The sequence below is a fragment of the Styela clava genome, chromosome 13 (assembly GCF_964204865.1).
Source record: "Styela clava chromosome 13, kaStyClav1.hap1.2, whole genome shotgun sequence".
Classification (NCBI taxonomy): domain Eukaryota; kingdom Metazoa; phylum Chordata; class Ascidiacea; order Stolidobranchia; family Styelidae; genus Styela; species Styela clava.
Window position 1 is genome coordinate 2997646 of NC_135262.1, and position 24328 is coordinate 3021973.

General features: G+C 35.9%; 2 protein-coding genes across 2 annotated transcripts; both read left to right on the forward strand.

Moving 5' to 3' along the window:
- The first annotated feature begins 502 nt into the window (after window positions 1–502).
- Window positions 503–5439, forward strand: LOC120333295 (kelch-like protein 12). Its single transcript, XM_039400691.2, has one exon. The coding sequence runs from the start codon at window positions 3872–3874 to the stop codon at window positions 5204–5206; it is 1335 nt and encodes a 444-aa protein (XP_039256625.2). The 5' UTR covers window positions 503–3871; the 3' UTR covers window positions 5207–5439.
- A 6971-nt stretch (window positions 5440–12410) lies between these two features.
- Window positions 12411–22746, forward strand: LOC120333294 (nuclear protein localization protein 4 homolog). Its single transcript, XM_039400690.2, has 8 exons — window positions 12411–13024; window positions 13808–13976; window positions 15027–15213; window positions 15684–15874; window positions 17056–17250; window positions 17947–18153; window positions 19863–19973; window positions 22018–22746. The coding sequence occupies exons 1-8, from the start codon at window positions 12462–12464 to the stop codon at window positions 22090–22092; spliced, it is 1698 nt and encodes a 565-aa protein (XP_039256624.2). The 5' UTR covers window positions 12411–12461; the 3' UTR covers window positions 22093–22746.
- Window positions 22747–24328: the final 1582 nt, after the last annotated feature.

The window sequence follows — 24328 nt, forward strand, 5'->3', positions numbered from 1 at the left end:
AAAAATATATATGAGATACGAATTATTTTTATTGCTGATTTTTGATCATATTTTTAAATAATATGAAGTGCTTTATTTCAATGCAATAAAAATGTATTTTGCAGTGTCTATGCTTTCAGAATGACTGGACAGCTATTCCCATACCTGCTATGGCCTATTATTTGATTGAACCGTCTTATTGACTTTCCTTTCCCCAGAATAAGTATGCAAAATCTATGATATGTTTTCAATAATCATGCAATTGCTTTTATATCTAACTTCATATAGTAATAATGTATGTAAACTTTCCGAAGCGCTGTATTTTCACTGCAATTTCTTCATTTTCCTTCCATATTTGTTATTCAAGCATGATTGTATTCTTTTTTCAGTTTTTGTTTTACAGTTAATGAATAGTTCAAGTTACTCTCGGATTACGAGATTTACACGAGTTGTCATAATGTGGATATGTATCAATTAACAGCGTCACTTTGGCAAAGACAAATCTTCTGTAATCTGAGGGATAGATATAATAGTTGTTTCAAGCAATGTCATTTTCTCTCAAGGTATTTCCCATTTGTCAGAAAGAAATGGATAATTTATTTTGAAAAATTACAACACACAGGATGAGTCAGTAGTTTCTTTTTCAATTACTGAAAATACGCAATTTTGCATTCAGAGTTGAGTAAAATATAAAATGGCATTTCATGGTGCGGGGAGACAAGAAAATTCACGGAAGTTGTTAACTTCCATATTATGTGGTTTAAAACATCAGGCATAAGTGTACTACATGGGAAATCTCAGCTTGTGACAGAAGAATATAAGAAAAAAACATGATGAAATACTTTTTAACAACCTTGTGTAAATACAGCAATATATAGATATAAATGAAAAATTACATTTATTTTAATCCTGCTCCATCTAAGTAGTGTTTGAAGTCAGATGTGGTAGTAATCTGTAGATGGCTAGGCTTTGGCATCTGGCATTTGATAAATTACTTACTCAATCCCATACCTGACATCAGTAATCAGTAGTTTATTTCTCACCATACTTAAAATAGGCACAAACATACAAATTGCAATAAATTAAATTATAAATTGGCCATATTTCAGGGTGAAGGAGACGCGAGAAACCAATATTGGTTATCGAGCAGCCGCACCTATAAAATAAGTCTAACACTATAATATAAAGAAGAAAAAGTCGAACTCAGTTTAAATAAATTGAGAAAAAAAAAAAATATCTCGAGGCGATCTGCTGTAACCAGCAGTCGCTCGCTTCAACCAAAGTGACCATAATAGTCACTTTGGCTTCAACAAAAGAAAAGACGACTTCAAACACCACCAACTTGGTAGCCATGGAGATGGCGTTAGTGGACTGTATCACAACAATACTATTGTGATGTGTATTCGCTAACAATGGGCAATAAATGTCAAATTCTGATGGCGCATGGTTACGGTTACAGTGGAACCCATGGTGCTGAGGGCGACAACATGGACTGAATCAAATAGGAAACCGTGATTTGCCATATGATTAAGTCATCTTATCGACTTTCCTCTCTCCCAGTATAAACATGATGTATGATATCCCACATCTTGCTATTTTATTTATGTATCCTGTCTTCACTGGGGAAGTTCAAATGGGTAGTTTATCATTTTAATACAACCAAATACCCTCCCTGGTAAAGCAATACAAAACATGATTACGGTTTCCTCGACCATTAATACCTGGACCGCCACATATTGGTGGTCCATGTAAATGCTGATTGGTCGGTTACAGCTTCTTCCACAATCAATACATAGACCAGTGCTCGTCACACCTCAGAGTGTACCAAAAAGTTCAAAGGGTGTACCACATCGATAGGGTGTACCGTACCGAATGTTGTAGGGTACACACTAACACATCATATGCTAATTAAATACGCTATGGTAATGGCAATGGTAATCTAACCTATACATGTTAATTTATGCATAACGTATGTTTGGCATTTGTGATATCTGCTTATCCTGATTTTAGCGTCACAATAACATCTGTAGCAGTTTGATACTTTTTAGTGGTGCTCCTGTTAAACTGTGAAGCTTCTGATACTAGATATAGTTTACTAGTATGAGAGAATGTCGCAAGGCTGTTTACTGCGGCCCGCTCTTAAATGAGTCTGGGCTTAAGAGCATGTTTCGTGATTTTGGTGTGATTGGGCCATCTACGTCCAAAGGTTGATTTTTTTTATCGCTCTTGCGCTCTGGTGGACATAGATTTATTTATGTTTTGTGAACAATATCTTTGCTACTGGCTTCATGGTTCGTTGTATTATTCTGTCGTGTCTATGTTATTTTGCGTTAAATAAAATAACACTCATGAAATTTCGTCTCTGCGAATCGGTTGAAAATTCTAATAAAATTGACTTGGTGGCATTTGTCAATATTCAAATTAATATATCCGTTGGGAAATCGTTGAAATGTTAATTTATTAGGAACTTGTATTGAGGTTTTGAAAAGTTGTTGAAATTTAGGTGACATTTGCGCACATTATCCTCATTTAGGAATTGAAACAATCATTGCCACTGGAAACTAATAACTGAAAAATATTATAACGCAATATAACACTCAACTTCAACATCTTTGTCTTCTGCTATCGAAAAGTATGTGCAGATTCCCGTATGTTCGTCAAAAACACGCAAGCGCGTTGTACAAGCGTTTAATTCAGCAACGTGCAGGTGAAGTGCCGTCCAGGCCACATGTTAAGTAAACTGCAAAAATAACACTCAATTTTGACGTCTTGGCTGGTGATCAAGTTTGGTAAAAACGTTTGCGGCCCACAATAATTTTCCGCATGTGACAGTGGCTCGCGACACTATAAAGGTTGGGTGGGCCTAATGCAGTGGTTCACAACCGAGCAGCTTTAAATTATTTCATTCATTGTTGTATGTATTCGCTGGACGAGTTCAAAGTGCTACCATTCCTTGTCTTTAGAGATCGCTACTGCCCACCAAAATCGAAGCGAGACGGGCATGTTTTCGCCCGTTTTGCTATTTACGTCCCCGATGCATTGAAAAACGGAAACGGACGAATGATACTATTGGTATCTATGTGTTTACTGATAGACATAATCTTAAGTTTTATGGCCATTTATCAAGTCTTTTAATAAATATGTCACATGTCGAAGCGAAAGTATACCTCCTAATACATTCGCCCGTTGTTTGTGACAATGCAGTGGCGGCAATAATTAAATCCTTTCAGATCTCGCGATTTGGCATGTAATTAATACGTTGATACTGCACATAATTTATATTTAGAAACTTTGCATGACAGTCTGAAAATGGATATGGTACCTTAAAAGACTTCCATACCGCGTCCTTGTGACATTGTTCTCCGTCTCTAAAAAGGCAGTTTTGTTGGTGGTACGGGCCGGCGTAAAAATTACAAAAATGGTACGTTGACAGTAAAAGATTGGCAACCACTGCTCTAATGAAAAGGGCACCGCAAAAACGGTTATTATCTCGCTTTGCACAAATGCACTATGGAATCCAAGAGCAACGTTCACATTAACTAAATAATAAACTAATGCGTTGACATAAACATCTAAACAATGAGTTTTTATGTATTGAAAATGTAGAATGGGCGGGGTGTACCAGATTTAGAAAAAGTGTTAAAAGGGTGTAACATTGAAAAAAGGGTCGACAAGCACTGACCTTGACTTAGGATAGGTTTTTAATATTCATACCAAGGAACGAGGTGAGATATTCAACATTGTCTTGTCGACTTTGCGCTCCCTAGAATAAATATGAAAGATGGTCTTCCCAAATATTTTTCTAAAGTAATATTCTACTTGTCAAGATTGCTTATGTAAATCTCAACTTCTTATCTTCTTATTAGTGAATGTAACTTTGATAGTTTGCCGCATGGAGTCAAGAACAAATGGCATGAATTGTTCGGAAAAACTTACATCTGGATTTGACAATCTTCGAAAAACAAAAACTGCCTGCAATTTTATGATCAAAGTTGGTGAGGAATCGTTCCCAGTTCATCGGTATATACTTATTGCTGCCTCTGATTATTTCCGAGCCATGTTGTCTCACGATACTAAAGAACGACAAGAGGGAGTCGTTGATATGAAGGAAGTTGAACCAGATGCTGTGAAATTATGCATCGAATTCATTTACAATCGGGCCACAACTGTTACCATGGAAACAGTAGAAATTCTTCTGCCTGCAGCTGGAATATTGCAGCTTAATGCTCTCAGTGAAAATTGCGTTGAAGTTTTAGAGGAAAACTTGAAAGCAGAAAACTGTATTTCTGTGTTGAAGTTGGCAAGAACGCATAGTCTCGCTGATCTTGAGGAAAAAGCTTTGGAACTTTTCAGAGAAAATTTCGAAGAATTTGGAAATTTTGCAGAACTTGAGAAAGAAGGTCTTGTGGAACGTATTTCTAATTTTAGTTTGAGAAATGAATTGGCCTGGGAAGTTATAATAAATTGGATCAAACTTAATGTAGAAGAACGAAGCAAAGATATTCTTGAATTTTTAAAACTATTAGATTGGAAGCTGTTTCCTTCTGGAATGTTAATTGAAAGATTATGGACAGAGCGGATTTTCAGAAATTCCGAGCTTTGCAGAGAATACTTGTTTAAATGTCTTTTTAGAAAAGGATGGATAGAATTATATCTTACCATTGGAAATTGTTGCATTATAAAACGAATAGTTACAGAATGCAATATTGAATTCATAACAGATGATGCTAAACATGAAATTGATATGTTTATGCGACAAAATTTACATAAAATTGCTTTAGAAAAAGCCTTCTTGTTTCTAAATGATGATGTTGTGTTGTCATTGTTTGAATTTCATGAATTATTCTCACTCTGTGATGAAAGTCTATTCTGGGAAGGTTTAATTAAATGGTTGAAACACGATCAAAAAAGGAAAAAAACATTTATTATACTATTGCAATGTATTCGATTCGATCTTATGTATGATGATTATATCGAAAAGAACGTCAAATGTGAACCAATATTTCAAGAAATACCTGGATGTTATGACATGTTAGAAAAAATTTCTCGTCAAGATTGTTCAGAAACTAGTGATAAAACTTATATTGCTTTTTTATATCCAAATAACAAAATTCATGTTCTTGATGTTTTAAGTAAAACTTGGAGAGTGGTTGAAATTACTGGTGAAATTATTGTACTGCCTGATGTTAGTAAACAAGAGTTTTTTTCAATATTTTCTTTTCATTAAAAATTGTGTGTTTTAGCAGGAAGCAGTGTCTACTATTTACACAAAAATGGGGAATTTTGGATTGAAGGCAATGATGATTTTGTTCATCCGAAACCCACCGCTCAAATTGTTACTAATGATCAATTTATTTATGTTATTGAAAATGATAAAATATCCTATTGCGACGGTGTAGAGAAATACTCTTGCAACAGTCCTTCGGTAACTCCCTCTTATTGTGACTCATCTTTTTTTGCGGCCGTGACGAATCAGCATATTTGTCTTTTAAATTCAACTAATGGGTCTGATTTTTTTGATATTGCTAAAGATGAGTTTTGTGGAGAAATATTTGGACCTCAGAAATTAACAGAAAATAGTTGTGTGGTCAGTTACCATGGTGATTTTTACGCTGTAACTTTAAACACAGAAGAAGGGGGTTCATTTGTAAAATTTTTTCGTTTTTTTATTCAAGATTGGGAGGTAAAAGAAATTGGAACTTACTCTGGGAGAGTAGGTTTGATGAGTTATTGTGAATCAATTTATGGTTTGGGAGAATGCGAATGGAAACTGGTGAAAGAGTTTCAAGTGCAGACGGATTCCAAACTCTTTTCTTTTTCAACTTCTGAAAAGTTGTTTATTTTAGCTGGAGGAATGCTATATTCATATGATGATGATTCAGATTCTATACAAACAATAGTTGAAATGCCAAACTTTTCAAACAGTAACTTTCCTTTGGAGCAGGGCGAATCATTAAAACCGCATTCTGTTTGCGCTTTTAAAGGGAATTTGGATTCATTGCCAGAAATAGTATTTGACTGATCTTTTGGCTTCCGGGCAAAAAATCTTGAAGTGCTTTATTTCATTTATTGTCTATTTTCCAGTTCAAAATGTTCGTCCGCCTAACAAACTGTATTTTGCTGAATCCATGCTTTCAGAAGGACTGATCAGATATTCCCATACCTGCTGTAGCATATCATTTGATTGTACCGTCTCATTGACTTTCCTCTCCCCATAATAAATATGAAAAATAGTATCTCGTGATTTGCTTAATTATGCAATTGTTTTATTATTTTATAATAATAAATATGTGCAATCTCTACGAATTTCAATTCTAAATTACTGTATTTTTCACTACAATTTAACCTTCATTTTAATCCTGAATTTTTCCATTTCAATATTTATTCAAGCATGTTTGTATTATTTTCTCTGTATTTATTCCATAGTTACCTAATGATAAACAATGAATAGTTCAAGTTACTAATGATTGCGAAATTTACACGTCTTGTCATAGATATTCCGCTACATGGAGTCTAAAACATGGGATGGATCATTCGGAAAAACTTTCATCCGCATTAGACGATCTTCGAAAAACAGAAACTGCCTGCGATTTCATGATGAAAGTTGGAGAGGAATCGTTTCCAGTTCATCGGAATGTACTTATTGCTGCCTCTGATTATTTCCGAGCCATGTTAACTCACGACACTAAAGAACGACAAGAGGGAGTTGTTGATATGAAGGAAGTTGAACCAGACGCTGTAAAATTATGCATCAAATTTATGTATACTGGTTCCACATCTGTTACCATGGAAATGGTGGAAACTCTTCTGCCTGCAGCTGGAATAATGCAGCTTAATGCTCTCAGTGTATATTGCGTTGAAGTTTTAAAAAAAAACTTAGAAGCAGAAAATTGTATTTCTGTGTTGAGGTTGGCAAGAACGCATAGTTTTACTAATCTTGAGGAAAAAGCTTTGGAACTTTTCAGAGAAAATTACAATTTTGAAAAATTTGGAGATTTTGCAGAACTTGAGAAAGAAGGCCTTGTGGAACGTATTTCTGATTTTAGTTTGAGAAATGAATTGGCCTGGGAAGTTATAATAAATTGGATTAAACTTAATGTTGAAGATCGAAGCAAAGATATTCTAGAATTTGTAAAACTATTAGATTGGGAATCTTCTCCTTCAGCAGAGCTACTGAAGAAATTTTGGTCAGAACTGATCTTCTTGGGTTCAAAGCCTTGCAAGAAACTTCTTTTTCGGCGTGTTTTCTCAGATTTGGATGAGTTGAAGCTTTTTCTTAGCGTTGATAATTTCTTTGTTATCAGAAGTTTGAGTATTGCTTATCAAGATATAACTAAGCAAGCTAGAAAAATCATTGATGAATTTTTGACGATGAACATTGTACAATTATTCAAAGATGATGCGTCATTGTCTTTGACAGAAGATGAGTTCTTTGCCGCGTTTGTAGATCATGACACTTCATGCCTTTGTGATGAAGACATGTTTTGGAAGATTGCTGTCAAGTGGTGCAAAAATGATCGAATCAGAAGAACTTTATTTCCGAAACTAATGAAAGCAGTTCGATTTGACCGCTTGGATAAAAGCTTCCTAGAAACTTCAGTTAGAAATGAAACTCTTCTGACTGAAAATCCAGAATGTGTCAAGATTTTTATTGATGCTGTCAGTTCTCAGATATTACAGTCAGAGGATGCGACATATATGGCTGTTCTTTACCCTGATGGTAAAATATTTGCTATGGAGTTGAAAGAGAAATCATGGAAACCCCTACCTGCCATTGACCTTTCTGAAATGACCTTTTTCGAAATGTTTGCTTTCAATAATAAACTCTGTGTTATTGTTGATAGGAAGTTAATGTACTTTAATACTAACCGGTTGAAATGGATAAAAAGGGAAGCTATGCAGCATTTGCCTGATGAAAAAGCAAGAATTGTGGCAACTAATAAACTTATCTATGTTGTTGAAAAGGACAGGCTTTCTATTTATGATCCGATCACAAATGAGTGGGATGAAACATTACCTGGTTGTGAATTGGAAGAACCCTTTTTTGCAGGAGTATCAAACAAACAATTTATCGCAATCAACATTGTTAGCGAGTACAAACTTTTCAGTATATTGAATAACAGTTGGGGAAACGTGAAAAAAGTTTCCGAAGCTTCTGTGAATACTTCTGTGGCATATTCTAATGAAAAAATTTATGTTGTAGGCTTGGTAAATAATAATTCACCGTTCCTCAATAAAATGCAACGCTTCGATGGTGAAAAATGGAAAACACTTAATCTGCCAACAGCAATCAGTTCCAAAAGTTTCAGTTTCATTGCTGACAATAGACTCGTGTTGTTGGTTTCAGGAAAGTTGTATATCTATGATGATGTAGGGGATTCATGGGGAACTGTATTAAGTGACTTTCCTAATTATGTTAGTGGAGGCATTGGTCAGTTTGATGATATTTCATCTTGTTCAAATCCCATTTCTGTTTGTTCTTTCAAGGTGGATTCATCTTTTTTATATTCAATTTAAATTGATTAAGTTAACTTCTGATCCTATTTTTTAGCCAATGTTTAAATTTCTAGTTAACTAAATATGCTTATTATGTTAAAGACTGTTCTATTTAAAGATTATGCTGTGATTATTCATGTTCAAATTATTGAGCTAAATATGATGTCTGGGATTTGAAAAGAATATCGAAGATGCGAATGCATTTTTGACCCTATATGATTATAATTGATTATTTTTAGTGGAATGTTTTCAAGTGACCACTGGTGTAGTGAGAAATTAAAAGTTATTCAACACAGAATTTTTTTTATACCCAAAAGTTTTAGTAAATCTAAATGCTTTGCAAAAAAATTTTTTCTAGTATATGTTCCATAGGATCTGGGTTTCATTTTTCAGGGGTTATATTGAATTTCGTATGATTTTTTGATCAAGTTGATATAGGATAGGATTTACATATTTATTCCGGAGGAGAGGAAAGCCGATAAGACAGCTTAATTATATGGCAGCGAACCACGGCCTCTGGTCCGGTTACCAGTCCAGGTCTGGTATGGGATTAGTTAGCCAGTTATTTATTTTTGGAAGCATGGACTTGATGGTGGTGGAAGCCGTAACCGACCAGCGGTTAAGTGAACCACCCTACGGCGGAGAGGAGTCCAGCAATCCTCTCGCACATGATCATCCCCACATGAGATTTGAACCTGCGAACCCATGAAGGGTAATCAGAGATGAGGTGGCGAGCGTATTCCTAACGCTTAGCACGATGCGCCACACCGCCGAGCCTATAGCAAATCATCAGCAACACCTTTCCCCTTTTTAATTTGTTTTCACATGGCGATATAACCATGGGACCATTGCGTATAGATTTCTGTTTCTTAGATATTTTGTTTCATATCTTATTTCAGTTATATTAAATGGACAATTTTTATGTCTTGTTGAACCGCTTTATCCATTTTCTTGTTTTCCCAGTGCAAATATGAAAAGTTCAGTGAAAACTGTTTTTTCCAATTATGCAATTGTTTTTATATCGAAATCCATTTAGACTTTTCAAATTTCAATTCTAAATCAATCCAACAATAAAAATTTATTTTGCTCGTTTATATTTTCATGTCCATGAATCTGGAATGACTATCTGATCAGCTATTTCCCTCATGAGATTCTATATCTGCCTTATAATTATGTTCGTTATTGACTTTTTTCTCCTGAGATAAATAATAAAAATCTTATATGTTTTTAATGATTCTGCAATTTTTTTATATCAAACTTCATATATCGTGATAATAAAACTGTGTGAACTTTCTGAATTTCCAGTTCTTGAAATCATTGTATTTTTCCTACCTACAATTCCTTCATTTCAATCCCTGATTTTTTCCTCCATGATATATATTCAACCAAGGAAACTTGGATAATATTGGAAAAGTGGATCTTGGTTAACTTTCTCACAATGGGAACACTCTTTTTTTCTGTGTGGAAAATGTTCTTGGTCACAAATGAGACTTACAATTATTCATAAAATGCAGCTGGATTAAATTACCGACATTCAAGTTTATGCCCATGTTTACATGCTTGTGTAAGCGTGGTTAGAATTGCTAGTAACAGGAACACTCATATTTTCTGGGATGGGAAGTGTTTGTGGTTTTATAGGAGTAGTCACAAATTGCAGATGGATTAAAATCTCGGCATTCAAATTTCTGACCATGTCTTCATGTTTGTGTGAGCATGGTTAGAATTGCTCGCAAGGTGAACACTCTTATTTTCCAGGTGGGAAGTGTATGTGGTTTTTAACAAGACTCATAAGTACCTTTAAAAAATTCAGCTTGATTAAATTTTTGACATTTGAATTTTTCCTATGTTTCCATGTTTGTGTGAGTGAGGTTAGAATTGCTTGTAATGGGAACACTCTTATTTTCTAGGTGGGAAGTGTTTGTGGTAATATTGCTCTTTTTTGAATGATGACTGTACATATATTACATCTTGATTTCTGGATACTGCTATTATGGTTGATTTAACTTCATGGATTAGAATTCATTTGTATAGCCTAGTTAGTAAGAGAATCTCCTGTTATGTTTTATCGGGACTGCCTGGCTCTGTATGGGATTAGTCACCCAGTTATTTGTTTCAGATGCATGGACTTGATGGCGAAGAAAGCCGTAACCGACCAGCAGTTTTGTGAATTACTGTACAGCATTGAAAAGTCTAGCAATCCTTTCGCTGTTATGTCGATACTCTCTACTCCAGTCCCATAGCCTTGTGAGATGTCCTTCTACCACTGGTGCTTTTTTGGCGCGGCGGTGAGGCTCAACGGGCTAAGCGTTAGGAATACGCTCGCCACCGCATCTCTAATTATTTCGCGTGGGTTTGCAGGGACGGTTATGTGCCTCCTCGCCGTCAATGGGTGGTTCACGTAACCGCTAGTCGGTTACAGCTTCCTCCACCACCAAGTCCATACTTCCGAAAACAAACAATATAACTAATCCCATACCCGACTTGGAATGGTAACCGGACGAGAGGCCGTGGTTCGCCATATGGATAAGCCGTCTTATCGGCTTTCCTCTCCCCCAGGATAAATATGTAAATCCTATCCTATTTTTTTTTTGATGATTTCTTATATTTTGCACAATTGTTTTATTTTTAAGAAAAATATAATTAACTGTTTGTTCATTAGGCTATCGGTAACCAATGATTTGCCCATTGTAGGAAAAGAAAATTTATGGTGGATGTTGAATACCAATATATTATATACATAGCCTATAAAGATTCACACAATGCCACTTACTGACTATCCTTTTGTGTATGCAAGTAGTAGAGTAGTCTACTGCCTTAAAAATATTTGTGTAGCATGACTGGCAATGAAACGCTTTCGTTAGTATTAAAATATCCCAATCACTTAATTAAGTGAGCCGACCTTGCTTTGGTATGATTCAGTTTGTGAAGCATGACTGGCAGCAACGAAACCCTCTTATTAGTATGAGAAAATTCTGGCTAGACTTATATTTAAAATATTTCTCTTCTCTGTGATGTTTTTACATAAACTCTGCTTTGATATGATTTAATTTATGAAGCATGACTGGCAGCAATGAAACCTTTTATTTCGAATAAGAATATTCTGTCCAAACTTCTCACTCTGTAATAGGCCTAAATTATACCAAAGAAGACTCGTTTTCCATTTTTTTTTTATCAATTCTGTTTAGTATTTGCGCTTCACCTGAGAGGCATACGCATAATATACTATGACAGTGGTTTTCAAACATTTTCCTGCTACACCCTACAGTTCCACCAATACAGACAGTCTGGCGGTTCCGCAAGTTTCTACTAAAATCAGAAAGTTTATGCAAATTATTCCTTATCGATCTTGATCAGTAGTATGTTGATAGGTATTTGTCTGTTTGTTTGTCTGTCAGACACTTTCGTATGTTACGTGATATCTCACGAAAGCGAGGTTGAATCTGCTCCAAATTTTGCATGTGCATTCATCATATCTCGAACCAGAAGCCTATTGATTTAGGATGAATTATATCGTATAATTAGCGAGTTATTGATTAGTGATGGGACACGCGGTGTCACTATTGAGTCATAGTGAAGGTATCGAAACCGCAGTTTCTGTTTTGGGGGATCCCCTAACTTTCGATCAATAAGTGGTGGGTCTCCGACCGATATTCTCGTTTGAATATTGGCCACTATTTTGAAAATATGCTACCCTTTCAAGATTATGCTTTGCCAGTACCAAGTTTACAAAAGCAAATTTATAGTCTATACAGTTCTGACAATAAAAGACAATTTACCGTAGCTATTGCACAGGGATTTTTCAAGCCTCTGGAAGTTCGCCAGTTTCTGCAAAAAGGTTCAAAATCACTGATCTATGGAAACATTCTATTTGTTGATATTGCTTATGCAAACCTCGTAGGCCCTTACCACTTGTAATTACGCTTTATATGCAATTTTCTAACCATGCAGCTAATTTACAGATATAGTATTAAAATAATTAAACCATAATGATAATTAGAATCCAGTCAAAGGATGGTACAAAACGGGTTGAGGTAACATCTTCGGAGACGGTTACATCATTTCTTGGGAAGGTCGCGGAGGAATTTGCTCTTGCAAATGAAAATTGGTGTTTGTTTCAAAATCGTGACCGAACAAATGAACTTAAAAAGGGGTCACGGTCAAAATTGAGTAACAAAAAACTGAAACATGGAGATATGTGTTATCTTATCTTCACTGACGGAATGAACGTAGCTGGAGATGGAGGCGTGGTTGAAAACGAAGCCCCGCCCATAGTGAAATTTACAGAGGACGAAATTGACGTAGAATTATGGAAACAAGATGGTAGGATTCCGCAAAATGAAAAGAGTTCTGTCAGAGGTGGAATGTTTAAGATTGATGATCTACCGATAAACTCATGGGATGAGTCATATCTTAAATCAAAGGATATTAAGTTTTTATCGTTTCATGCGTACATGCGCCAACAGACTTCTGGTGTGGACAAAGGGAAATACTTTAAACTGGAAAGTACCAGAACTGCTTGCAAACTAGAAGGGATTAGCGAAGAAAAAAGGTTTGAGATTTTTTGATTTATATCTCTGATTAAGGTTGTTACTTCCAATTAGTATGCGTATCAAATCTGTGACGAGAGAAATCTAAAATGAATATTCTAAACGATTTTAAGTTAAATACGTTTCGTGTAACAAATTTTGAAGTTTTAAAATAGTTTATAGATACTGCCATTTGTAGAATTGTCAATTTGGAAAAAGTTTATTTTCGAAATTGATACTGACATAGAAATTGCTTAAAATTTATTTGGAGAGAATATTTGAATTAATTTGTCTGTATCATATCGAGAATACATCGCAGACAAATTGCTCTGAAAAGTATTGAATGAACAGCTAAATACAACTACTGACAAAATTAAAGCAATGTACAAGTTTGTTTATTCTAGCGGAAAAAATTTATGTAAACAACGGCTGCCTCTTGAAACAATAATTTCATTTAGATTTATTCTAGAGCAGTAGTTCTCAACAATTTTCAATCATGGCCCGTTTTTGTTTAACAATAATCCTGTGGCCCAAAAACTTCTTTATGCAAAGGAAAAACTACAAGAAATACTAAATCTTCCCACAAGAATGGACACTTTCACATTAATAATTAGAATGAAAATTACCACTCAGTAGCAGAAAACAGCATTGTCATTCATTGCTGCTACAATCAAAATTAACTATAGGGACACAAATAAATTACTACTAATTTTTAATAGGTCTTTGGTCCAACAGTGGGCCATGCATGTTCCATTGGTTGAGAACCTGTGTTTCAGACTAATCTCAATTTTGAATTCATTCTTTAGATCTCTCCTCGACCTTCCAACGGCAATCACTCTGAATCAACAAAAATTTCGTCATGTTGATAATATTATGTTTGAAAATCGAGAAGTCGCTGATAGATTCCTGAATTATTGGAGGAATAGTGGAAACCAGAGAATGGGATTCATGTATGGAAGATATACTCAACATAAGGTATAAGATGAAGAAATATATACTCGTTACCGTATATATATAATTCGCATATTATAAGCTGATCTTGCATATCAGCCAACTCCCTTAAAACGAACCTAAAACGTTGAATTCATAAAAATTTGCATATAAGCAAATCCTACAAATTGTAACTCACTGTACTCACCTGTCACATCAAATGGTTGCAGAAGAGCATTAATGAAAATAATCACCATTATTGTTGTTTAACTTTTATTAATAACAGCAAGAAGTGTCTCAAAATCCCTAAAAATTTATCCCCACTATCACCTTCTCCATCTTTCCAATCCCAGAGTTGTAAGAGCGTATCAGCTGACACATTAATTTGACAACATTTTTGTCAAGTTTTGAACTCGGCTCATATGCGAGGATAAACGATATACAAAAGTGTTTATACAAGTTCCAAACTGAATTGGTTTTTCTAATTAAGGGGAAAATAAAATCCAAGATGAAAGAATCAAAACTGCTCTGGAAAGTTTGATTTCCACGATATATTTTGGCGACCTCTCTTACTCGAACAAGAGCAAAATCTTGTCATGTCACAAAGGCACTGACAGAATGGCAAAACTAGATGTTGCCCTTTTATAGCCTGATGGGAATACTTGATATAATGCAAATAAGAAAGATTGAAAAATTTAAAAAAAACATTTTTTTTTCAAGTCTCGTCTTTGAATAATAATTTTGCTTTGCAATATACTATGCATTGTTGAGAGTGCTTTTGACAGTGATATACATATTATTCAGGAAGTGTGAAAGAGCTTTTGCAAGTTTTGCTTCTTCGGGTTATTCAGATCATGATTATTCTTTACAATACAATTTGAGGCTTTCAGGACAGAGGGTGAATTTGGGAACTTTTAAAAAAATTATAAAAATTGGTTTATAAAGTGGTTTTCTAGTCAAAGTTTAAGTGTTGTTCACGACAAAGTATTTTTATTAAAAGTTGGAAGAGTTTATTAAAAATTAAAATTCCCCATTTTCCCAGAACAGCTTTTTTTTTCAAGTTTTGTTTTTTCTGAACTATTCTTATTATTTTAGGAAGTACCACTCGGCATTCGTGCAGAGGTTTGTGCAATATATGAGCCACCACAGGAAAGCTCGGCTAACTCGCTGAAGATCCTGCCCGACCCTCATCAAGAGATTGTGGAGAAAGTAGCGAAAGCACTTGGGCTTCAGAAAGTTGGTTGGATCATTTCAGACTTGGTTGCTGAGGATAGATCTAAAGGTATTGTTGCCTTCTGTTATGTTTGTTCACTCGGTAATGACAACATCGTGCTATGCGTTTAATGCGCTTACTATCGAACCTTAATTTATGGAGCATGACTGACAGCGTTGAAGCCATTTTGTTGATATGGGGTTATTCTGGCCAGACTTGTACATATTTTACTGATATTTTATACTTCGCTATGATTTTGTTTATGAAGCACGACTGACAGCAACGAAGCCCATTTATTGGTATGAGATGATCTTCGCACGCTCGAATCTAATGGGGGGTAATTATTTGCGAGGGGGGTTCTAATCACTGCTGATTGGTTACGGCATTAATGCGTCCAATTGGTAAATTAGTTCCATACAGGACAAGGACTGGTAACCAGATGAGAATTCATGGTTTGCTAAATGATTAGGATTCCTTATAAATCCCCCGGGATAAATATGTAAAATCCTATCCTATCCTATCCTATTTCTTTATTCCAGGCACTGTGAAGCATTTCCGTGACGCAGAAACTCATTTCCTAACTGCCGAGGAATGCATCACTGCAGCAGCGTTTCAGAATCAACACAGAAACCCATGCAGACTCGCGAAAGATGGAACCTATGGATCGAAATTTGCCACGGTTGTTGTTTCGGGAGATAAAGAACATCACATTTCGTTTGAAGGATATCAAGTGAGTAAACAAGTTAAAAAATCTTCTTTGTTTAAAGGCTGAGAGCCACAGAATGACAAGAGGTTTTGGAAGGGGTCCATGGATCATGATACTTGGCCCAGTGGTTAGACCAGGGGTGTGCAACCGGCGGCCTCACGTCACAACGCGGCACGCCAATCCGTTTAGTGTGGCCTTTGTCAACACTCAGATTTTTTCTCATCGAGCATAAAATCCTAATCCCACAGTTTATGTTTAAAAAGGCGCTCACATGAGTAAAGATACATAATGTTTTTTCGCTCTTGTAGCTGCGTTAAATCTTTCGCTGTTTTGTCAGGCGCCTTTATTACTGGGAGGCGATAGCCGCATTCTGTTTACTATCTGTATGTCCCTGATTTCATTGTACTGCAGTTTTTCATAACTCCTCTTTATCATATTATTATATAAATTCGTTGTGTAGGTGGAATAACTAAACTTAGTGTTCCCGAAGTATGCGAACCAAGATGGCGGACATCGGAACGTAACGGGTAACAGGTTAGGGTTAGGCGATAATTTTTTTCCAATTTTCCTTATTTTAGTCCTATTATCAGTTCGAAGACTAGCCAAGAGCCTCTCGTAGTATTCATACCTAAAATTATGGCCTAACCCTAACCTAGTACACATATTACATTCCGATGTCCGCCATCTTGGTTCGCATACTTTGGGAGCCCCCTAAACTTTTTGTGTGGTCCAACTAAAAGTTTGAGGTTGATAATATGATCCACAAACAAAACATGTTGCCCACCCCTGGGTTAGACTGTTGGAATCATGTCTGGTTTCCCCATAGTGTGATAAATTGTGTAATCAACACCAAACCAGAAAAGACTAATGTCCGTTAAAACTTGGAGTTTTTCCAAAATCTCCTTACATATGCTTTCGCAAAGTCGTGCTTGGGTTGCAGGTGTTAAATATCGCACAAAAGTCAGTACTCCCGTAGTGTGTGTTCCAGGTTAGGGTTGCGCCATAATTTTATTCCGATTTTATTTTATTTTATTACAATTACGAGTTTGGGAACTGTCTGTGTTAGCCAAGTGAGTATACCCCCCCTGTCCATAGGTTTCAGTCCCTTTACACAAAATTAGTTCCCTCCATATTGGTACACACACTTCTGGAGCGTTAAAAGTCATCCTCATTTTTGACCCTAATTTATATTCTACATATTCAAGGTATCAAACCAATGCATGGACCTTGTACGAGATGGCTGCCTCATTCCAACGCTCGATGCCCCAGAACTTGGATACATTCGAGAAAGTTCTCAAGAATTATACGTTCCCGATGTTTATTATAAAATGAAAGATGAATACGGAAATGAGATTACAAAGCTGGCAAGGCCGTTGCCATTGGCATATCTTCTTCTAAATGTAAGTGTAGTTTTTTGTTGGTCTGTGATGAATTTTTCGCTACTTCGTTGTTTTCTGCCGCTTCATTCTATTTGGATGAACTTATTAGACATATTAGTTTGTAAAATGTTGTCTACGAAGGACCCAGATTACAAAGCTTGTTTGGTCGTTTTAATGGCATAACTTTTTCTGAATGTAAATTTATTTAAAAGTATTCTGTATCTCATTCGTATCCCAGGAGAGAGGAAAGTTGATAAGACGTTTTTTTCATATGGCGAACCACGGCCTCTTGTCTGGTTACCAGTCCATGTCTGGTATGGGATTAGTTAGCAAGTTGATTGTTTCAAATGCATGGACTTGATTCAGAGAGTGTTTCGATTTTTGAGTGGTTTCATAATACAACTATTTCCTTAGGTGTAATGGCATCGCAGCGTTCGAGAATCTAATAAAATTACTTTTCATACCGGCAACTTTGCTATTGATGCAGCAGCTAATCATTGACTGCTTTTACAGAGCTTCATTTAAATTAGGTATTTGTGAATCTAATAGAAATGTCAAGCCCATGCTTCCAGAAAAAAATAACTGGCTGGCGAATCCCATACCCGACCAACTGGCAACCGGAGAGAGGCCATGGTTTGTCATATAGCTGTCTTATCACCTTTCTTCTCCTCCGGAATAAAAATGTAAATCCTATCCTAATGTTCACTTATATCTTAGGTACCAGCAGCTTTTGCTATTGAAACCCAATACACCTGTAGCAAGCCAGGGAATGGATTTGCCATCGAGAATAGAGAAGCACTCGGTGAATTACAGAACATGGAGGCATTGGCTTCATACTTTGACAACTCTTCACCGGATGAATTCGTTCAAACTCTCTCAGATTTTCATTTTCTTGTTTTCCTAGCGAAGATGGATCAAATGCAGGTAGGGGATGTCATTATACCATGTTTTCCAATCGGGGAGACATTTTGCTTTGTACCCACTATAGCAGGATTTCCCGAACTGCGGCCCGCAGACCCCTGGGGATTCGTGATGACTGCACCGGGGGTTCGCAACAATATAAAAAGGGTCTGAGACATATAAAAAGGTATCATAATCTTATCGAATTGCTGTTAGCCTATCAGTATTTAACAATAGTATGTATTGATTCCGACTTTCATGAGTTTATTTCGTCAAAGGAAACGTTATCCTTCCCCGTTAGTTAGGCACTTAAATTGATACGAAATAGGTCTGGTGTTCGTCAAAAATAAGACTCGCAAACAGGGGTCCGCGGCCCAAAAATTTTGGGAAACCTTGTAAGTATTACTAATGTTCTTAAGTTTTTCGGTAAGTATGTTGATAGGTATTTGTTTGTTTGTCTGTCTGTCTGTTAGACACTTTCGTATCTTACGCGATATCTCACGAAAGCGAGGTTGAATGTGCTCCACGTTTTGCATGTACCTACTATAGTATTACTAATGTTCTTAAGTTTTTCGGTAAGTATGTTGATAGGTATTTGGTTGTTTGTTTGTCTGTCTGTCTGTTAGACACTTTCGTATCTTACGCGATATCTCACGAAAGCGAGGTTGAATGTGCTCCACGTTTTGCATGAACCTACTATAGTGTTACTAATGTTCTTAGGTTTTTCGGTAAGTATGTTGATATTTGTTTGTTTGTCTGTCTGTCTGTTAGACACTTTCGTATCTTACGCGATATCTCACGAAAGCGAGGTTGAATGTGCTCCACGTTTTGCATGTACCTACTATAGTATTACTAATGTTCTTAGGTTTTTGGGTAAGTATGTTGATATTTGTTTGTTTGTCTGTCTGTCTGTTAGACACTTTCGTATCTTACGCGATATCTCACGAAAGCGAGGTTGAATGTGCTCCACGTTTTGCATGTACCTACTATAGTATTACTGATGTACTTAGGTTTTTGGGTAAGTATGTTGATATTTGTTTGTTTGTCTGTCTGTCTGTTAGACACTTTCGTATCTTACGCGATATCTCACGAAAGCGAGGTTGAATGTGCTCCACGTTTTGCATGTACCTACTATAGTATTACTGATGTTCTCAAGTTTTTTTTGTTATTATAGTAATATTTATTTATGCACATATTATAAGTGTTTGAACTGTACAAAAACTGGTATGCGTATCACATTGGCAAAGGATAAACAAACGAGATAGCGATCAGAGACCATCATGTATCACTAATTAATTAATAACTGGCTAATTATCCGTCATACTTCATTCAAAATCAGTTGGCTTCTGATCTGAGATATGATGAATGCACATGCAAAACTTGGAGTGGATTCAACCTCGCTTTCGTGAGGTATCGCGTAAGATACGAAAGTGTCTAACAGACAGACAGACAAACAAACTAATACCGATCAAGATCGATAAGTAATTATGTAGTTTTATGCATAGAAAAGGAAAGAATGAAGAGTTCCAAAATAGGCAAAAAGAGGGATGTCTCAAAAAAGTCACTTGTTCATTTTGCTAAATTATCTATGGAACATGTCATACAAAAAAACAAATTTTATATCAAAAACTTTAGATTCTGTTTATCACAATAAACACAACTATGATGAGATGAAAGTATAACTTGTCACGCTTTGTTTTATCATGTTCAGTAACAATAATGTTTAATTCCAGTCAACCATGGATCAACTACTTGAAGCCGTTAAAGAGAGGAGCAGTGAGAAAGCGTTGGAATGGAGCCATAATCCTGCGTGGATGAGCTTGCAACAAGAAATGCATCACCAGGTAAGGTTGTGTGACAATATTTACTGGTGCTGAGGAAATTATATTGTGAATTCAATACCAGTTTAATTTCTTTTTTGTAATGCGTAATCACGCCTTTTTCCATGACAAGACAATGAATACGCAGCCACCGATATCTCACAATATGTGAGAAGTAAGGCTGGGAATATTTCAATCAAATTGAATAGTAAATTATTCGTATCAGTTTCAGACAAAAATCTCAAATCGCCGCCATCTTGTTTTTTACCACCCAAGGCCGCGGTTAAATTTGTTTTATTGATGCCCTATGTCTATAATGCAATTTTGACATACCGGTATGACTCTTTTCTATCCAGTTATTGATAAAACGTGTTCCTTATTGTGTATGAACACTCAGCAAACTGTTTGAGTAATGGATTCTAGGTTTTCACTAATTGTGACCGAGATCACAATAAATAAGTCGCATACAATTCGGAAATCATCAGGTATTCAAAAACGCCCAGCCCTAGTGAGGATCTAGGAGCCACTTTTTTTTTAGAGGGACCTAAATCTTTTCCATCCAATTTCTTACACCCTGTGTGAAGTGGTGGCATGGGATTTGCCAACACAGTTTACATTGTGCCTATTGCATCTGTAGTACAGGGTGTCAATAAAGTCCCTATTACAATTTCAGTTTTGAAGTAAACTAGTGATTAATTTATGATAATACAGTAGTCTTTTTTTAATTCTATGCGGTTTGGTCGCTTGCCGCTTTTCTATCAGTACTGTTTCTTTTTTTTATTAGTTTCCTTTACAGAATAGATTCTATTATTCAAGTCTCATACCAACTGCTTTGTACCGGCATCCCTGTAGTAAGACTATATATACAGGGTGTCCCTAAAGTTCCTTTACAATTTCAATTTTGTTATGAAGTCAGTTCTCTATATATCTTAACCAGTTTTTTTTTCTAATCAGTAATTGTTCAAGTGTTTTTGCTTCATTTAATACATCTGTGAGGGCCAAAACAATTCATGGTATCCATAAATTCCCTTTGCAATTTTGAAAAATTTTAAGACGTTATGGACACCCTATATTATTATTTATCGATCTTGATCGGTAAGTGTGTTGATAGATATTTGTCTGTATGTCTGTGTGTTACATGCACGCGATATCCCACGAAAGCGAGGTTCAATCTGCTCCAAATTTTGCATGTACATTCATCTTAGCTCGGATCAGAAGCCTATTGATTTTGGATGGATTATGTCGTATAATTAGCGAGTCATTAATTAATTAGTGATGGGACACACAGTGTCACTATGGATTAAGACCACTGTTTTGGGGGATCCCCTAACCTTCAATCGATAAGTCTTCGGTTTCCAACCGAATTCTAGTTTATTAGTTATAGAGAGCCTTGGAATGAAAGGTATAAATATGCATCATGTACAAATTTTGGTTGGGTAATGCTGAGAGGAATTTTCTTTTCATTTTAAAATATCCAGTTGCTGAATACAATTTTAAATCCAGATTTCATTATCTTTACACAGTGCACACTATAATCAATCTTTGTACTTTAGTACCTGATGCTTTGTTTGGAATGAAAGGTATAAATATGCATCATGTAAAAATTTTGGTTAGGGAATGCTGAGATAAATATTGGTTTCATTTTAAAATAACCAGATGCTGAATACAATTTTAAATCCAGATTTAATTATCTTTACACAGTGCACACTATAATCAATCTTTGTACTTTAGTACCCGATGCTCCCGTAGTATGTGTACCAGGTTAGGGTTAGGCCATAATCCTATCCTGATTTTCCTTATTTTAGTTCTGTTACGAGTTCGGGACTGTCTGTGTTAGCCAAGTGAATATATAATGGATGTCTTTTACAAATTCTTAATTGCAATTTGCAATTAACATCATCTTTGTCCAAAACCAATAAAATGGTTGAAGACTTTATATGTCTCCTTCTCTCTGTGCACAAGGCACTGAAGAGCTCCATTTCCAGTATCCATGATCAAATTCAACATTAGGTTTGTTTCAATATCCTTGCCGGAAATGCATCTAGTGTGACACTTTTTTTATATTCAGGCAGCACAACCTTCCGGTATGGACATGGATCCGGAACTCCGTGAAGCTATTCAAAGAAGTTTAAGAGAGAAATGATATTGCTGTCTATGAAGAAGACGTTTTGTTCAAGGCACTGACCGTCACAGTTCATTTTCAGCGACCATTCTTTCAAAAGTTATTAAAAGTTCAGATCATTTGTAATTAATTGCTGCAACATTACATTAAACTTATGGATATTGCGAAAATACATTGCATCACTAAGAAATTTAATTTATGTGTACCGGAGTCGGTCGGGCTTCTAATTTTAATTTTCGAAATACCCGTGATAGACTTTGTTAGAACAGCATTTAGGCTTGAAGTGCATCACTCACTAATTATCAATTAATTTCCTAAAATGATGTTGTGTGCCCCCGTTTTTGATATATACTGGATAGATATAAGCAATGTTTGAATAATAGTATTAGCGTTATTGTCTAGTCAGAATTTTACTCGAACTCCTTCGAGCCTCGCATCAATAGACATTTTCTCTACACAGTTCATAACTAGCTCTTGGCAATTTAGGGGTCACCCTTACTTTTCTCCAAAAAGGAGGCTCCTTTCTTCTGAGTGAGTATATGTGATCATGCTTTTGAGCTATTTCTCTTAAAGAAAGTGATGTGAAATCTTGATTTGTCTGTGTTATTTCAGTGTAAGTAAGCATATATACAAGTTCAAATTGGTGTTTCAATAAATAAATCTTTATTTCATTCACTGCTGTGATTTCTTAATACTTGAAGAGGTATTTCAGATTCAGATATTTTATTTCCGTCGTGCATGAAATATTGTATTTACACAAATAATAAATAAAATTGTAACAAAAAGATCAATTGAAATAAGGAGACCTACAATATTTCCACAATTGGCGCGGGGCCGCCAAAAACTATCAGAGTCATCGTGTCAGCGACACCGTGTTTGCTGAGTTCAACAGATGACGTCAAATAAAATGAACTAATTATTTTTCAACAAAATTGAGAAAACAATTTGGCAAAATCAATCGAGAGAGTCTTTTTTTTTTTTTTTTTTTTTTTTTTTTAAATTCTAAGATTTGGTTAGAGTCTCACAGACAGTTTCAGTCTTCATTATAAAACTAATTAAACCTATTAATAAACTTATACTTATTACCGGTACCTTTTTTTATTTTTTATGAGAGTCGGAGATTACTGATTAGAGGAGTTAGTTTAGCATATTAACGTCATGCTCCGATGAGCGCAAAGAAACAACGTGACGTTACAAATTTCAGATAGCAGAAGGGGAATTCCCAGCAACCGCCAAAGGGTAGCAGTTCTGGGTACATCAATAACATTTGGGCGAGAAAGAAAACCAGTTTGAAATTTTAGAAACAATTAGAGTAATAAAGAATAGTGAATAATTATTAATACATAATGGAGGAAATTAATCATCAGATATGCTTTTGTTTTAGATGGATTTATATTCTCTAATTTCGCGTGACGTCATAATCACGTGACAAAGTCGCTCGACCAAAACTGCAGGTATAACTCGCTGGTCTGCCGTGAATGCAGTGGTGTTTGAAATCATATCTATTCTTTAGCGTTAGTTGGTATAGCCTATGTTTGCACGGCATTTGTTTGTTTCTGCAGCTTAATGGTGCAAGGCTGTATGATTTGTTTCAATCTCGGGGGAAAGTGTAGTTCATGTAACCTAGCTGAAGATTCCTCCAAACGCTAGCTGTTCTCTCATTATTCTTATAGTAACGAGGGCGGGGTCCTTAAAACCTAATACAATAAAGGAATATTTCAATTGGACGAAAATCGACCAATCAGAGAATTATGAAATCACGTGACCTGCGCAGTACCAAAACGGACATGCATTTGTCATGCGCGGAAATTAACCGTTTTTGACGGTTGCCAGATTTCAGAATTTCGTTTTTGAACGTTTCAATTCTGAATCAGACCGTTCAATAAATATCTGGCAACAGTCATTTCTTCAAAAATCTCGCGCATGGCAAGTACATGACCGGTAATCTACTGCGCAGGTTGAGAAATTTTGAATCAGCCAATGGGGGTTGTGTATTTTCGTGCGCATGACAATTAGGAACTTCCGGCTAGGGGGTTGGACTTCCTGTCAAGATGTCCGTCTGCGCATGGCTGTAACATGGCAAATGGGGTTCTGCGCCGATCACGTGACTTGAAATACGCGTTATGATTGGCCGTTAGTTAGATATTGATAAATACTGTATATGCGAAATTCTAACTTCGCCACATGTTTCTAAGTTCCTCCTGTTCTGGTCTAATAATGGCGGACGGACTTGGGAGTATAAAAGCTCAAGCTTACT